The sequence below is a fragment of the Cottoperca gobio genome, chromosome 16 (genome assembly GCF_900634415.1).
Source record: "Cottoperca gobio chromosome 16, fCotGob3.1, whole genome shotgun sequence".
NCBI lineage: Eukaryota > Metazoa > Chordata > Actinopteri > Perciformes > Bovichtidae > Cottoperca > Cottoperca gobio.
In genome coordinates, this window is record NC_041370.1 from 10,331,322 (window position 1) to 10,349,278 (window position 17,957).

Sequence of the window (17,957 nt, forward strand, 5' to 3'; positions counted from 1 at the left end):
TGGAGTGGAGGAAAAGAGAAGAGGAGGTGAAAGAAGAGGTGGAAGTGAGGAGGGAGAGTGTGGTGCAGAAGTGCTGAGATGGCTGATAGCTCTTTAAGAGAATATGAAGGCAGTTGGTGAGTTTAATTCCCTAATGATCTTCATGTAGCCTATCGTCTGAGAAGCAGCATGCAGCCACTGTAAGTGGCCTCACAGAGAAAGGATGTAAAAAGGTCTCCCAGTAAATGTCTGCGAGAAATGTCATAAATAGGGGAGATAGGGCGGGAAGGGAGAGACGGTGGTAGCGCAGGAGGAATGTGGGAGATGTTGTAAGCCTGCTGAGATGACTATGACCCCATTGGGGAAATGGAGACACATTTAGCACTCGCCAGGGGAGGAATATAAACACTCCGTAAGTGAGAAGAAGGAAGGAAAGGGACAATGGAAGCGAGCCCTGCTGCTAGTTTGTGAAATCACGCTCACACACACACACAACTCCCATCCTGTACGTCGAGGTGTTGCATGTGGGTATTGACGGCGTGGCAGTTGAAGTTGCTGCTGTGATTTCCCTCAGAATAGCTATTTTCCATTGCAGGCCTGAAACGTGGTGTGGAGCCGGGGCCCCGGGGGGCCTCATGGGCCTTTGAGAAGTGATCTATTGATCTGACAGTAACAAACTAAGGATCCCAGGTGTCCAATGGCCTCAGTTGTTCTCAGACAGAGACACATGTCAGACTGGGACTCCCTCCCCAATAAACCTGTTCTTAATAAAATCAATAATAGAAGCACAGAAGTGTGTTAAGAGGAAGTGTCCCCATACTGCTTTTAACATTTGAAGTGTCAAAGTCCTGAGTCGGTGACACTGATCTTGAGAGGAGGCCACAGAACATGTCGGGTGTGACGCTTGACACACGGTACAGTATAAAAACACAAATGTCTCTAGATAAATTATTGTCTCAGATGTTTCTTTTTATTGAGTCTGAATTATTTCATCATCCAATATGCCCTCTGCATAATCTGTCGTGGCTCAACAACTGTGATTGGACATTTACAGAGCAAGGATTTACTGCCACTGCCTAGAGCGCTGAATATCAATGGTGGATGAAGTATTCAGATCTTTTTTTTATAGAAATTACCAAAACCACAAAAATCTACTCCATTACAAGTAAAATACATTCAAAATCTTAGTTCAGTAAATGTACAAAGGTTTTATCAAAGTAAAAGTTCTCGTTGTAGCCCCTGTAAGTGATACATTATTATATATTAGATTAATATGTTGACGCATCAATGTGTACATTTTGTTGTGACTTGTTAAAGTGGCGCTAATCCCGTCTATCTTAATCTATAACAGTCTCATTGTATATTACAACCTCATCGTGTATTTCATGTGAAATCTTTAATCCGTTACTATAGCAGCCGCAAAAGAGTTAAGAGTAGACGTCTAAAGTAGCACGAAACCTCAACATTATAGTTATTTTCCACCACTGCTGAATATACAGACGTAAGAAGAGTTATTATTTGCATCACAACATATCTTACTGATCTAAAATGTGGCCTTGATCATGATCTTGGTATTACACATAATAATAGCTGAAGACAAAGACAATAATACAATGAATGGAACATCTTAGCTACAGTATGTGATGACAGGGCTCGAAAGCTGTTACTGCACATGAATATACGCTTACTCACTATACCCACAGCACCGAACACCATGTCCTCCTCTAGTACCTCTGCATTTATCCTTCCTAACATACTTGCAAACACACACACACACACACACACACACACACACACACACACACACACACACACACACACACACACACACACACACACACACACACTGTTTAGTTCAATTCTTATTCTTCATCTCTATTTTTGGGAGCAAGATAGAGCAGCTGGTTTGGTACAAACACATACACACACATGGAGTGACATTTAGTTTACAACTATTGTCAAAGACACAAAGGCTTACTGTGCTGTTCACAGGATATATATATATATATATATATATATATATATATATATATATATATATATATATATATATATGAGAGAGAAAGAATATATTAAATAGTTTGTATTCAATAAAAATGATCTGCACCTATCACATTTCCCCACAAGCTCACACAGTACCTCTCAAGGATGCACACAATGTAGCACCTCAGAAAGGCAGCATCCATTTTCAATGCGTGGGTGAGTGATTAAGTGATCAATACAAGAAATCATTCATGGCCTCCCCCCTTAGTTTAAAGCACTGCATGAACATCTCCACTCTCTTTGCCGTCCTCTGATTCATCTCCCTTTCCATTCTCTCTTTCATCCTCACAATCTCGATATCCAATTTTCACAACAACCAGCGGGCTTCTTTCCACCTCAATTATCTAAGTGAACTGTCTGATGGAACTCCAGTATCTGTTGGAGTCAAACCAAATCTTCAAACCATAAAGCAGAAATAAATAAGTAGCACTGAGCATTTAGAAATACATTTTGATCAGGTGTTGCTAAAGTATTCTTAACTCTCAACCCTGAAACAAGACAATGATGTTCACATAGTATTCTTCTTCAACTCTGTCTTCCTGTTCTGAGCTACACACCTTAATGAACATAGATTAACCAGTATAGAGTGAGAGCACTCGCAAACACAGTGGCCGCCCTGCTCGAATTCACAGCTGTCCATTGATTCTTATTGATGGACAGTGCTGCCTGATTCAGATTAGGACTGTATCGGTTGTAGTTTAAGGTCCTAAATCAGGCTTTTCATTAACGCCTTTCCTTTTTTCTCTCTTTCTACAGACTTTCATTTCTCGCCCAGACGCTTCTCTCTTCAGATCACACTCCCCCAGTTTGACACCCACTGGAAGAGCAGTGGAGCAGAGGGAGAGAGAAAGTGAGGGGAATAATGAAAGAAAGAAAGGAAGAAAGGAAGAAAGAGTGTCCGCCAGCGCCTTCAGGGAGGAGAATAGGTCGACAGAAAGGAAGAAATGAGACAAGGAGGGCTTGAGAGAGAGAAATTTCGACCATGAATTTTCATTAATAAAGTCATAGCCTCTAAAACTGTAGCTTTCAAAAAGTAATGAGTAGAAAACGGTGGCAAAGAGAAAAAAGAAACAAAGACACGGTAAAGAGCGGATTCTTCCAGCAATAACAGTAACAGAGAGAGAGACTCGGAGACTTCAAACAGAAAGAGGAGAGACACGCCCAGCTGGCCAATTCTTATAGGCTACCTGTAAACCTGTGCTTTCTTCTGATCCCATAACTTCCTTCACATAGTCAGTGACCCATGTATGACAAGCTGCATAAGTGGAAGTAATGTTTCCACCTTATTAGCTAAAGAAAAACAAGCCTGTCTGTGACATGTCAGACTGAGAAAAGGGATGGAACGAGGCCAGAAGTATCTCCACATTATGAAGCTGAGCTCACCGGGACTATGTGACACACACACACACGCACACACACACACACACACGCACACACTCACACACACACACGCACACACTCACACACACACACACACACACACACACACACACACACACACACACGCACACGCACACACACACACACACATATACAAACACAGCCAAAATAAACAGACAATAAGAGCCAGGGGCCGATTCAGCTTATTACACTCCCCATTACACAGACAAATGAGATCCTGGCCTCCTACTGATAATCTGCCCCCATGTCCTTTGCAGCGTTGTATTACATCATCCAGACGCAGCAACTGCCTGGTCATAACATGTAGTAGACAATCCAACAACACATGTTGTTGTATGTTGCATGGTGCTGGTCAGACTTAGTGGGGTGTACCAATCATGAATGAGGTAATTAACTCGTGAAAGCTGACTAATCATATGGCCAGCGACCCGCCCAAAACAGCCAAAGTTTGGGCGTCCTGGGTTGAAGACGTGTACAATTTAATGTCCCAGGTTTTAATCTGGCTGGTCGGCACCAGAAATACCAGTCTGTTCAATTATTATTAAAATGTAACTGCACTGATATGTAATGTCTTCCTAGTCAGATGTGGCTTTATACAAACTTAAGAATGGCAGTAAAAAACTGTCAGACTTCTTATACGCAGTTAGTATCTATACTGTCTGTAATATTCTCTGAAGTTTGTAAAAGCTTTAAAAAACAAGGAAAAAAACTAACAAAAAAAACACATCACAGCCTGTTTGTTCATATTAACGAGGCGGAAAGTGTGACAAAGACGACGAACCAGCGTGGCTTTGCAGCATTTTGATTTGCTAGAAAATGGAAATAAGGTTGTAAGTAGGCTTTGTCAGAATAAACTGGCACATAACCACTAGACTGGAACAATGCGTAACCACATTGAGCACAGGCATGTGGACGTTAAGCTGCATGGAAAGCAGGCTGCTGGTGCTAGCCAATTTCTGCAAACCCATATGACATTGTTTACCACCCCAACTGGCTACAAGCAAAATAAAAGGCAAAAATGACCTAAATGAGCCAAAGTCAAGTGCACCAGTGCACAAAGCTACAACCATAAAGGCAGACTGGTGTGAGGTTTGTGGACTTTGTTTATTTGCTGATGCTACAATAAAGGTGCAATGGACTCATGTATTATTGCACTTCAATAAATGTGGGAGACTTGTGAGATTAAAGATAGAATGGTCAAAATTGTAGCAGCAGATGTGAAGATATCCCAACTTTAAGTCCCTAGTAAGAGTCAATCCCCAATAACACTGGTTCTTAAACTTCCCATAAGGCAGTTTGTCTTCCGTTAGACCGTCCCTGCCTGGTAACAACCATTTCTTTCAAACTCCACACCCTCAGTTTGAATCGCAGGCTTTATTTTTTATAAATTCGTCGTCTCTACCCTTATGACATCATCAGGGTGATTTGCTCCTCCTGAGCCAACACATTACACAATCGTTGTCATACTAATTATGACTTTAAAGTGATCTTCATGTGTAAAATCATGGAGTACCCCTTTAAGTGTCCCTTGTCTGTCCCCTCACCTTGGTGTACACGCCCCAGGACAGCTCTGTCTCAATCACCATGACGACGATGCCAAACATCCCGAAGATGAGGGCATAGTCACTCAGCCTCTTTCTCTTCTCGAACAGCGCCCTGCGATACCCCAGTTTATAGCCAATGTTTTGGTTCTTCCGTTTGGAGGCCTTGGAAGTGCTGCCCCTGGCCCCGGTACCCACCGCCCCGACAGCTCCCTGTCTGCTGCCCCGCCCCGGCTGCACCCGCCTGCTCTCCACCAGCGCGTGGTTCTGGTGGTAGATGGACATCTGGTTGGAAGTGGAGTCAGTGATGTCATACCCTGCTCTGAGGTACGGCGAGTCTTCTTTGGAAGAAATCACAATCTCTGGGGGGCTGTGAATTGGGGGTTGATTTGTAGAGGACTGGACCACCAAAGAGGTAGGAGGGGCTTCTCGCTGTCGGTCATGCCCCCCAGCTGCCGTTGCCCCGGCAACAGCTGAAACAGCACCCTCTTTGGTTTCGCTGCTGCTGTCTGATTCGATGAGGTTTCTGCGGGAGGCGCTGAGGCGGCTCAGGGGCTTCATGACCCCGCCTGTGTACTTACAGGAGCTCATGGCGATCTCCGTGAAGGGGTTACTGTCCCTACGGTGAACCAGAGGGCTGGCCTGTCTGTGTTTGCACCCCCTGTCACGCTCTCTGTCCCTCTCCCGCTCCATGGAGGGTGAGTGAGAGGAGTAATAGAGGGCGTTGTAGACCGGGGAATTGTCCCCGCTCAGGCTGTGCTGCGAGCCCAGGCAGGAGGAGAGCGGGGTGCTGGAGGGGTGCAGGGCGTTGGGGATGGGTGGGGGCAGAGGCTGGGCTCCAGAGGATGACAAGGGCAACTTGGGGAGCGATGACGGAAGCAAGTTGGGCGTGGCAGGGGACAGGGACGGGGTGCTGCCATTTAGACGGTCGAGGCTTGATCCTCCCATGTGGTTGGAGTGGTTTGATCCCGGCTGGTTGCCAGTGGCGGAGGGATGGGATATACTGCTCAGGGGAAGGAGGAAGCGCTGGTCCTCATCCTCGCTCCCTCCTAGCAGAGCCAAGCTCAGAGAGGGGGGAGGCTCCATGGTCTCTGCTGTGGCCACGCACCTTTCTACAGACAAACACCAAACAAGAGAAGAGAAGAACTATAAAGAAAGACACAGGAGAAAAATAGAGATCACACACAGACTATTTATCATGACGGCAGCAATACAGACAGGACTGACACAGAACGAGTGGCCGGAGTGGGGGAGCATTGTGATGGATGACGGTTAGTTAAAACAAATAGGGGTAAAGTCTGAACTCAAAAAGCTGAAGATGTGTGACAAAGAGGGACAACAGAGTGAAGATGAGTAGCCATAATTGGGGAATATGTTATTCCTTGAGTCCCATTTGAGTCAGCTGCCCAGTCAGCCTCTCTCAGTGACCTCTTTCTCTCTGTTTCCCTTCTCTCACATCCCACAATACTTCCAGCAATCTATGCCATAAAATGTCATTTTTGTTACACTTATGTTATCCGGAAGGATGGTGCAAATCTTCTGGCTTTACAATCAGATCAAGCTCAGGGACTAAAGGATAATAATTCCACATCCCTCAGTTTTGACAGCAGAAGAAGAACTGTGTGTATGCCTCAGTTAACTATATTAAATTGGCTGAATTTGATTAATCCAAAAATAATAACCTACTTTCAGCATGATATAACCAGACACCTTCACGGCCCCCTCCTCCCTGTCTGTTTCTCTACCTACCTTCTACCTCTTCTCTCTCGGTCCCTGTCCCCCAGGTTAGTTGTGTTGAATCACTGGCTGGATGAAAATAGACCACCACACTTTTTCTTTTTCATGTTGTCACGGCCATCCCATCATCTTTTCGCTTCGCCTTCTTTCATATAGGTGCCTCCACAGGTCCCTCGCTTGTCTCTCAAAATTGTGCGTCGCTGCCCACAGATGTTGCCTCCGTCTCCGCTCCACTTGGTATGATCAGTTTCTTTCTTTCTCAACCACAAGGCATCTCTCGACGGTGCCCATTTCGATCCCGTCAGTGACAATCGACACGAGATGAAGAGGAATAATCCATAGTGACTGGATTAAATCGGTCAACCTGTGGCTGCACGTCAAAAATGTGCAGCGACATAAAGCGGCAACAAAAAAACAAAACAAAAACGCAAAGCTGGACGTCAAGAAGCAGTCCTCAGATGAGCAGTGAAGTCTGTGATTTAATGTGTGGCTCCACCGACTTCCCATCAATCTACAGCTCACTGTCTCCCCGGATCTGTCTCTCACTCTCTCTTCCAACTTCTCTCCCTCTTTCTCCGCCTCCAGACCTGCCGTTCATTCCTATTGGACGGAATCAGAGGAGCGAAATAAGCGCTGAGAACAGGTGGCAGGGTTTGTAAGATGTAGGCGCCAAACAAATGTCTAATTTATTATAGCCGGGATATTTGGGGGTTATCATTTATTTATTTTTTTACTGTAGCGTTAGAAAACATGTAATCCATTGGGTATTTGTAGCTGCTGCTCATAGGCTGCTGCTTCTATAATAAATGACCTATCTGGTCGCGTGTGGCACCTGTTACACCCGTAAAGGGCGCTGTAACTGTAATTCAATGTCAAAAACACAGGCATCGAGAGAATAATGTTCAACTTTAAAGAGCAAATGGGAATATATTTGTTCAACAAATGTATATCTTGCTATGACAGAACTATAATGTGCCAGAAAAAAAACTGCACACATGGCGTGGAGGAGGGTGTAGAAGCAGGAGCGGAGCGTTGTGTCTCTGTGCGCCTTCAGCTGAGTGCATGGAAAGGAAAAGGACCTGCTTAAATTGAGTAATACAGAACCCCCCCTGGATAATTGATGGTTTAGACCAGTGGTCTTCACTATTCTTTACGTGAGAGCCACATTGATAGGACAAAGTCAATAGGAGAGACACTTTTACAGCAAAGTATGAAAAGCTACATCCAGTCATAAAAAAGCACGTCTGTTTATTAATCTGTCATCTCACCCAGAACATACAATATGCAATGCAGCCAACCAATGCATTCATTAAAAGCAGGACTAGTTAAATACTGGGATGATGTTGTCAAACTCTGCAAACAATATTTCTGCTGAAGCCAAAAAACAGTGTTTCACAATGTTTGAGTCTGAGAAGGTTTTTATGCCCGAACCAAAATCCATGCGATCTCAAAAGATGCCTCAGTTAATAGTTCAGCTGTATTAGTGTTCCTGTGTTTGAGCCTTTGTTGTCCAATTTCGTTGAATTTTGGATGCGTCCTTTTGGACATGCGGCTCCAAATGACTTCTCTTGAAACCAGAGCCGGTTTGTTTGCACATTACGCACGAAGGTTCAACTCGTGGAGGACAAATAAAAATTCCTCTGTCCACTTTTCTTGAAATTTCCTTTGTTCGTCTTGTATGTCTCGTACCTTTCTTTTTATAACGGGAGTAGCCAAACTAACGCGAGTATGAAGTGCCAGGTTGGTCGTAGTATCCTTCAATTTAACTGTTCAAATTTAGCGATATAAATTATTTTTTAGCAAATGTCCATATTCATAAGCATGCTTATGTTAACATATTTTTAATGAGCCTTAATTTTATTTATTTCTATACTAGCCCACCATGTATCTACCCGTCCAAGAGTACATTCACCATTGTAGTGCTGATAGACCGCCAAAACTGGCAACTCCGCAGTGAGTCAGTGTTCAGCAAGTTTAAATATCTTGTTTCTGTCTATATTTGCATCTTTTATCAATTATTATTATCAATTATTTGTATTATTTGTAGGATAATAGAGCAGACACTTTCAGTGTTTTAATGGGTTATATGTAATAGCCCTGCTTGATTTTATGAAATATCTGTATTGACTCCATAATCATATCTATTACCTCTTTATTAAGCCCACTGCCACGCGAGCCACCAATTAAAGCTTGGCGAGCCGCGCAATGAGTAACACTGGTTTAGACTTTGATAAGATGCTGTAGGATAATGTAAGCCTCTAACTATAATAGTTTTTCTTGGTCTGTTGATCTGGGCGGTGGGCTGCTAATTGCTCTTGCATGGATATATGAAGTTGTATTGAATTGAATATTAGGTTTATAATTAATGCTTTAAAATAATAATAAATACAATAATCAGATTCTTAATTAACAGGAGATGAACGTAAATGCAGTTTTTTGTATTGAGTTTTTCTGATTTCATTCCAGACTGATACATTTAGAATTGTATCTCCACTGAGTCTATACGTCATAATCCAGCATAATTAGACTATTCTACCTGTCCTAATCGGTTTAACATTGATCTTCTCTGTGCGCGTTATGTGAACCCTTAATCGGATTATGTGACATGGAATTGTGTGGGAGCGGATTAGACAGTTTTCTTATAACAGGTCAACCTATCCTGCGATTATGCAATTTAACAGACTATCACTAAAGAAAATCATATCGTGTATCCATATGCCAACAGCTAATGGATAAATAACGGAAAAACGATGCCATGTGTTTTAGTCTAAGCTTTTAATATCATATTTATTTGTAGTTTTGTTTGTTTTTAACTGTATTTTCCCCTAAATGTTCAACATCCACATGTATCCCTTTGAATGTGACAGCGGATTGTTTCACCCGTTTCTTCCTCATTAGGGCAGTAAATACAGTCATGTGTTGTTTCTGCCCTGGGCTGAGTCGTGATGGAGAGGCTGCTTCAACAAGTGGTACATTCTTCACAGAAAGGACTGGGGAAAGGTCAAAGGTCAGGTCTGCACCATCACAAATCAAAATCAGTTATATAGCTTTACTGTGGACGATGGCACCGAAATACTAAGACAGAAAAGTATACATGTTAGGGAGTGTATCAACTTTCTTGCAACTGATGTTAGTTTTAGAGAAGGATGTTAGAGTCAAGGTTTAAGTAAGGGAAGGCAAGGTTGGGTGCATAGTTTTGCTGACTAATGTCAAGATTACCAAATGCAAAGTTGAAACTATTAGTTGATTAATCAATTATTTGCTTGACAGAATATTAATCAGCACAGTTTTGATAAACATAATCGTTCATTTAATTTATCAAGCAAAAATGTTCTCTGGTTCCAATATGACAAAATTATGCGGGTGTACTTGTCTCTGTTTAAAATCTTAAAATGTCTTGTTTTAAATATGTCACTTTGCTTTAGAAGGACATTCTTTACAACTTCCTGACATTTTACAGATCAAACAATTCGTTTTTTAATCAAGAAAATAATCATCAAGGCAAACTTCAATGTTCTGGCAGTAGTTTCTTCACAGCTGTTCTGCCAATAAAACACAAGAGCTCAGCAAGAGAGAAAGAGCTTTGACAAATACAACACAACAAGGCACAGTAAATGGAAAAAAAAGGCTGCCAGAGGCCCAGGGGGACATTAGGACTGACAGAAAATAGGAATGGTGGCAAGCCACACTGTATATCTTTCACAAGTCTTAATATTGTCGACAGAGGTTAGGGGGCAGCAGAGAAAGATGGAGAGTTTAGAGCAATGAAGGCAGAGGGGAGTGACAGAGAGGAGTAATGATGGCCCACTGAATGAAAAGGTAAGTCCACAGTTCTGCCCTGCAGCATACGTCAGATGTATGGTGTGAGAAATATATGGACGAGAAAGTGAATAATAGAATACAAAGAGGGAATAATAAAGTGGGATGGCAGTTGCTATGCCAACGTTGTAGTATACAGATGAGTCCTCACTCCACCTGATCTCTCTGTGTCTCTCTCTGTCTCTGTCTCTCTCTGTGTGTGTGTCTCTCTGTGTCTCTCTCTGTCTCTGTCTCTCTCTGTGTCTCTCTCTGTGTCTCTCTCTCTTTATCTCTCTGTCTCTGTCCCCCTCCCCCTCTCCCCCTCTGTGTCTCTCTCTGTCTCTGTCTCTCTCTGTGTGTGTCTCTCTCTGTCTCTGTCTCTCTCTGTGTGTGTCTCTCTCTGTCTCTGTCTCTCTCTGTGTGTGTGTCTCTCTGTGTCTCTCTCTGTCTCTGTCTCTCTCTGTGTGTCTGTCTCTCTGTGTCTCTCTCTGTCTCTGTCTCTCTCTGTGTGTGTGTCTCTCTGTGTCTCTCTCTGTCTCTGTCTCTCTCTGTGTCTCTCTCTGTGTCTCTCTCTCTTTATCTCTCTGTCTCTGTCCCCCTCTGTCTCTCCCCCTCTGTGTCTCTCTCTGTCTCTGTCTCTCTCTGTGTCGCTCTCTGTCCCCCTCTGTGTCTCTCTGTGTCGCTCTGTCTCTGTCTCTCTCCCTCTCGTTGTCTCTCTCTGTCTCCCTCTCTTTGTCTCTCTCTCTTTATCTCTTTGTCTCTGTCTCTCTCCCTCTCGTTGTCTCTCTCTGTCTCCCTCTCTTTGTCTCTCTCTCTTTATCTCTTTGTCTCTGTCCCCCTCTGTCTCTGTCTCTCTCCCTCTCGTTGTCTCTCTGTGTCTCCCTCTCTTTGTCTCTCTCTCTCTTTATCTCTTTGTCTCTGTCCCCCTCTGTCTCTGTCTCTCTCCCTCTCGTTGTCTCTCTGTGTCTGTCTCTCTGTCCCCCTTTGTCTCTGTCTCTCTCCCTCTCGTTGTCTCTCTGTGTCTGTCTCTCTTTGTCTCTCTCTCTTTATCTCTTTGTCTCTGTCCCCCTCTGTCTCTCCCCCTCTGTGTCTCTCTCTCTGTCTCTCTTTGTCTCTCTCTGTGTGTGTGTCTCTCTCTCTTTGTCTGAGTTTTAAGCCATGTAAAAACTTGACTACACAAAATAATACTGTATAAATCACATAAAACCTCTAAATGACACAACAGGTGGGTGGTCGAGGAAATTAACGGAGGGGAGTAATGACATGCATCAGGTGGAAAAAAGAGATGTAGGGAAAATGTGAGAATTTGGACAAGGAGGCGCAGAAGTGAAAGGAGAGATGCATTGATTAGACAAAAGACAAAAGAAAATTGAAACCCCTCCTATGTTTGTACGGTACATGAAGCTACCGCCAGCAGTTGGTTAGCTTAGCTTTCAGACAAATGCAGTGGAGCAAAAAGTACAATATTTCACTCGGAAATGTGGTAGAGTAGGAGAAGTGCCAGAGTAAAGTAGGCTACAAGTTGCTACTTCGTACTGAATAACAAAACCATACTCTGACTGAACTACAAGGTCAGTCAATAAAGAGAAAATGGAGAAGCGGATTTTCTTGTCTTGTCAAAATCTGACACCATGATAAACGTCAGAGAGAGGTGATGAGTAAGTGCATTGCATAGCAACATGGCTTTTTTTAATAGACCACTGGGCGGGCCCCACTCTATCAGACATGCTCTAATCGCTGTCTTACACCGGCTCCATTGTATCCTAATGGTTCATATTGCATTAGGGGCCTGGGAGCTGTGGGGGCTACCTCACAGTCTAAAACCAGCCACTGTATGCAGATGGTTCTCTGCACTGCAAACAGCACTCTGATCTGACTGCCTGAGAGAGACTAATCAAATACATAAAGTGGGAGACTACAGGGGGTAAAAGATACAGAGGAGGAGGGAGTGTGGAGGGGAAGAGGGAAATATTGAAAGCAAAATGCTCACCACTCCATGTCAGGTCTTGTTAAGATATTATGTGGAAGTAGAATATGAAGAGCCAATTGGTGTCAAATCGTGCTGCTTACACTTGTCATGTTACTTATGTTTGGAAGTGTTGGAAGAGTTCAGAGGTTAACTATCATGCTGACTCTGTGAAACTGTAGTTAAGTGTATGCTGTGGCGATGCTGATGTATTGGATGTGTGTTTTGTTAGTTCTCTGCTGACTAAAAGACACTAGTCGGCAGACTAGTGTCCACTCACATACACTTTTCCTGTCACTTTAAAACTCAGGTCCTTTTCCCCCCCTCATGGAAGACTTTTTTTTTTAGGTTGGATACTCGACAGATTAGCTGTTGCATCTTCATAGTATCTTCCCTGTTCCAACCAGGCAAGGTGATTAGCTTGGATTTTGTTAAAGCCACCACCACATCACAGGGCCAGGGATTACGGCGACATCTTATTCTCAGTAGACTCACTATCCAGATGATGGACCCTCCTTGAAACCACCTGCTGCTCCTGGTCCTCTGGAAGAACTTCTTGCTTTATATTCAGCCTGACGTGCTGATCTGCTTCTGTTAAAAGACTGAAGTTGGAGCCCACCCTGGCCTGATAATCAGTGAATTGCCATTTAGTTACACATCTTTATAATCATTGTATTTTTTGTTTTGCCTTTACCGGCAGCTCTTTACCAGCTGCAAGCGACACACCTGTGTATGTGAAGGATATTCTTAATGAGCAGAATACTGGAAAACCAAATAAGCTGATGGAGACCAAAGTGATGTCTTATGCTGAAGATTTATTAGAAACTTAATCAAGGAGGATAGATAATGAACAATACAAGCGAATACAGAGATGCAGTGACTTTGTACGCCACCATCCATTCAACAGCCACTCTCCCACGACATTTATACTAAAACAAGATATTCCATAAATTGTTTACCTAACGATAGCTAACCCAAGATGGCTCCAAATCCTAGTCAACATGTTCTAAGTAAGACAATCATAGCATCTCCTTGACCTTACCAGTCTGAGTACACCATCTGAACTCTTAGAACGGACTAGAATAGCCTGCTAACATCAAATTTATCTAAAAGGTTCGGATACCTGGCCATACCAATACAGCGAGAATGACACCAAGAAATATATATATATATAATATATATAATATAAAGTGATTTACTTTTATTGCAACATTACTTTAAAACAATAATAATAAATAATTAAAATAATGTTCAATGTGTCAAGCAATAGTTCAGGCAAATGGTTTAAAAATACCAAAAGTCCTCGAGGAGCAAGAGGGATTCGATCCAGTCCGATCTGCGGGGAGGCAGGTCAGCAACTGTCCTGGGAAACATCCTCCCGTCAGTGAGCGGCAAGGAGCAAGGAGTCAAGCAGAGTGGGCTATAGATTGTGTTAGTCTGATCTGAGAGGGGCATTCTGCTGGTTGGCATGTGATCTAGAGACTATTTGTATGTGCGCTGCCATAAGAAGGACAGTCACCTCTCCAAATATGTAAAGAGTCTGAGGTTTGAGCAAATTAGTGTACCCAAAATAGTTACAGGCCTCAGTCCCAAAATTCCTAAACAGTGCACAGCTCCGCTCCCACATGCTTGTCGCCACCTTTCCGTCGTTTATGAATGTAGCTCTGGTTATTTTTTATGCCTTCATTAGAGTTTTGACAATAGAGCGATAACAGGGGAGGGAGAAACGGGGAACTACTGATCTCTGATTGGTCGATTGTTCCACCATATGGCAGAAACAGTCATCCTCGACCACAATAGCAGACCGATTAGAATCCCTCAACAAATCTGAGAAATACGCATCAATTCAGATGAACCCGAGGCTACCTTTATCCTTCATCTAAAGCTCAACACTGATCAACTGTGTTGTTCCCCTTGTCACCCTCTCTTCTGTTGATAGGGTCAGTTGATGAAATGTTAGGGAATTACGAGGCGTGGGAAATCTGTGGCCTGTTCCGTGTCGCCATGCTGAGAGAACGTGTCAAATTTAGACCTCTCTTAATGTATAGGTCGCAGGGAGTGAAGGTCTCAAGCATTATATCGTACATGTCAGCCTTGATTGAAGAGACAATTGGCCAAGTATGTGTAAGTTTGTGCAGCTGTCCTGATACCTGATAGTGTTCTGAAGCTAATTACAGATTCAAGTGTCACCATGACAGTAAAGGTTAAGCAGGGTTGGTGCTTTTGTGTCTGAGACGACCGCAGTCTTCCTGAGTCAGCTGTCTGTCTGAGTCACACTGTCTACAGTAAAGTTAATTTTACTAGATCTAATGTAATGTAATACCACACCACTGTATTTTCATGGTGCTAAAGTACAATTGCTGTAGTGTCCACATTTCTATTCAGTATAACTACTAATTATTAATAGCATTAATAAGCAATGTCTTTGTGCTACGATGAAATAAAACATACTATACAGTAGAATAACCACCATTACATATGAAATAATACAAAGAACAAATACAAATGTTAAATGTCGATATGATTTAAGTAAAATCGAAATAACCAACCATCCAATTATGTGTTGACGTTATAAAGACATCCACCAGCTCCTTGGCACTTAAATAAAAAGTGAGTCAGTGATGGAGTTCTTCCTCATTATTAAAACTGTCCATCTGCATTCTGACTTCAGCTTCCCCAATAACCAGAGTAAATGAAAGAAACTCTTAAAACTCGCAGTATACTGTACTCCTCACACATGAACGGATGCCATGGTTTCACACTTCTTATTATATTTTTTGCATCTAAACAATTATTTCCTTTTACTAATTCTCAGGGTATGAAAAGTCAAACAGGTCACATACCAAAACCCAACAAGGCTACGAGACCAAAGACATGCTATCAACATCCTAAGGTGCTCACAATGACGAGGCTAACATGTTGCCAGTTTTCGAGATTCAGTCAAATCCACAAATGTCGACCTCATGGTGGCCCCAGTTTGGGAACCCTGGTTATCTGTACCAAATTTGGTGGAAGTTGAGATTTTCCACAGGATAAGTGAAAATGTCTTGATCTTGAAGCTCCATCCCTTCATTCCCACCTATGATAGTCATTATAAATGTGCACCTGGACTCCAAGCCATTTCTCTCCCCACTCAGCCTTCATGTATTCCCTCTTTCCCCTCTCTCATTTTTTCCATTGGAGAGCATCGATTGGCTCTTTTAAGCCCCTCGGTCTGGACTAATATTTCACTCCATGCTGCCTTGTTCCACTCATCCATCGTTCCCTGCATCGTGCTTTACTCTTCTCCCCCTGTCATTAGTCCCGCCCTCCCACCATCCAAACACATGACAGTGTGACTCCAAATTGATGGGTGGAGATGCTGATTGAAACAACCTCACTATTGCACACAGACCAGTTGGACGGCACAATCTATATGTGTACCTATAATTATTCTCAGCTCCAACTGTACTCCTACTAAGTATGGGGGTAGTATCACACACATGGGTAGAACCACTTTATGATTTTAAAATTATAGAATGATATATTATCAGAAGAATTCCACTGCTACACAGCCTCCACTAAAACAACGGACCGTTTGGGGTGCATTAACAATAACAATTATTTATGAGGCACTACAATGATTGGCTGGCCATCATCCTGTTCCTCTACACAGAAACAATCGCTGCTGGACCGGAGACGAGACCGGACATACTGCTTCACAGAGCTGAATCAGACACTGAATATCACGGTTTTCTCCCAGTGAGACTTCACACCAAACGACTCAGTGTTATTGCATCACATTAAGACGCTGCTGAAAAAGTGGTGAGGACCACAATTATCCAGCATAATGGTTTCACAGCGCATAACTTACATGGCTCAAACAATAAACCAAGAATAGACACATTTTCTTCCATAATTCCCTCCTTTTGATTTTGATTTTTATCCTTATTGTCATGAGCTGCTTAACATTTTTATATATCGCATGCTTACTATCACTACCTCATTGGTCTTTTGTTCATTTGTGGACATCTCTAGCTACATGTTTCCCGTGTGCAATGATAATAAAGTTGAATCAAATATACACTACTATACTAATACTGACCATAACCCAAAACCAGTGGTGGAATGTAACTAAGTACATTTACTCAAGTACTGTCCTTAAGTACAATTTTAAAGGTATGTGTACTTTAGTTGAGTATTTCCATTTCCTGCTACTTTAAACGTCTACTTCACTACAACTCAGATGCAAATATTGTTACTTTACATTTATGTTTTTACATATTCAGATTAATACGAAACATAACTAAAATTCAACATCAATCAACTAATAACTCATAATGTATTATTAAAGGTTAAACTACCCATTATATAAAGTAATTCAAATGAGCTCCACTTTTACCAGCTACAACATTAAAGCCGTAAAAACATTAATGCAATAATTATATTCCAATAATATATCTCTTTTTTTTTTTTTTTCGTCACACCGATGCGGAAAAGCGACTGCAGTACCGCCCCCGCTGCTCCAATTCTCCGGCCAATCTCTCGTTCCATCGTGCCCTCACTCGCGAACAAGACCCCGAGGTACTTGAACTCCTTCACTTGGGGTAATGGCTCATTCCCTACCCGGAGTAGGCAATCCACAGGTTTCCTGCCGAGAGCCATGTCCTCAGATTTTGAGGTGCTGATCCTCATCCCAACCGCTGCACACTCGGCTGCGAACCGATCCAGTGACTGTTGAAGGTCACAGACCGATGATGCCATAAGGAGCACATCATCTGCAAAGAGCAGCGATGAGATCCTCAGGTCACCGAACTGCAACCCCTCTCCTCCACGACTACTGCCTCGATATCCTGTCCGTGAAAATCACGAACAGGATTGGTGATAAAGCGCAGTCCTGGCGGAGGCCAACATTCACTGGGAACGGCACCGTTGTAACGAAAAGAGAGCTGAGCCAGAAGGCAAAGCTCTCGATCTTCCGGGCGATCTTCGTTCCTACCCTCACCTATGGTCATGAAGGCTGGGTCATGACCGAAAGAACGAGATGGGGGGTACAAGCGGCCGAAATGGGTTTTCTCAGACGGGTGGCTGGCGTCTCCCTTAGAGATAGGGTGAGAAGCTCAGCCATCCGTGAGAGACTCGGAGTAGAGCTACTGCTCCTTTACGTTGAAAGGAGCCAGTTGAGGTGGTTCGGGCATCTAGTAAGGATGCCACCTGGGCGCCTCCCTAGGGAGGTGTTCCAGGCACGTCCAGCTGGGAGGAGACCCCGGGGAAGACCCAGGACTCGGTGGAGAGATTATATCTCCTCACTGGCCTGGGAACGCCTCAGGATCCCCCAGTCGGAGCTGGAGGATGTGGCCCGGAGAAGGGAAGTTTGGGGTTCCTTACTGGAGCTGCTGCCACCGCGACCCGACCCCGGATAAGCGGCAGACGATGGATGGATGTTATATCATATTATTCTGAAATGGGCCACACTTTTGTTACTTTAAGTATATTTTTATGCTATTTTTGTA

The 17,957-nt window shown here is 43.2% G+C and overlaps 1 protein-coding gene across 1 annotated transcript in view; it reads right to left on the reverse strand.

Moving 5' to 3' along the window:
• Positions 1-7,184, reverse strand: part of kcnn3 (potassium intermediate/small conductance calcium-activated channel, subfamily N, member 3) — a 40,612-nt gene extending 33,428 nt beyond the window's left edge. Inside the window, 4 exon segments of the mRNA XM_029452045.1 lie at positions 4,968-5,389; positions 5,392-5,482; positions 5,484-6,076; positions 6,714-7,184. Coding sequence (XP_029307905.1) covers positions 4,968-5,389; positions 5,392-5,482; positions 5,484-6,050 — 1,080 coding nt within the window. The 5' untranslated portion in view covers positions 6,051-6,076; positions 6,714-7,184.
• Positions 7,185-17,957: the final 10,773 nt, after the last annotated feature.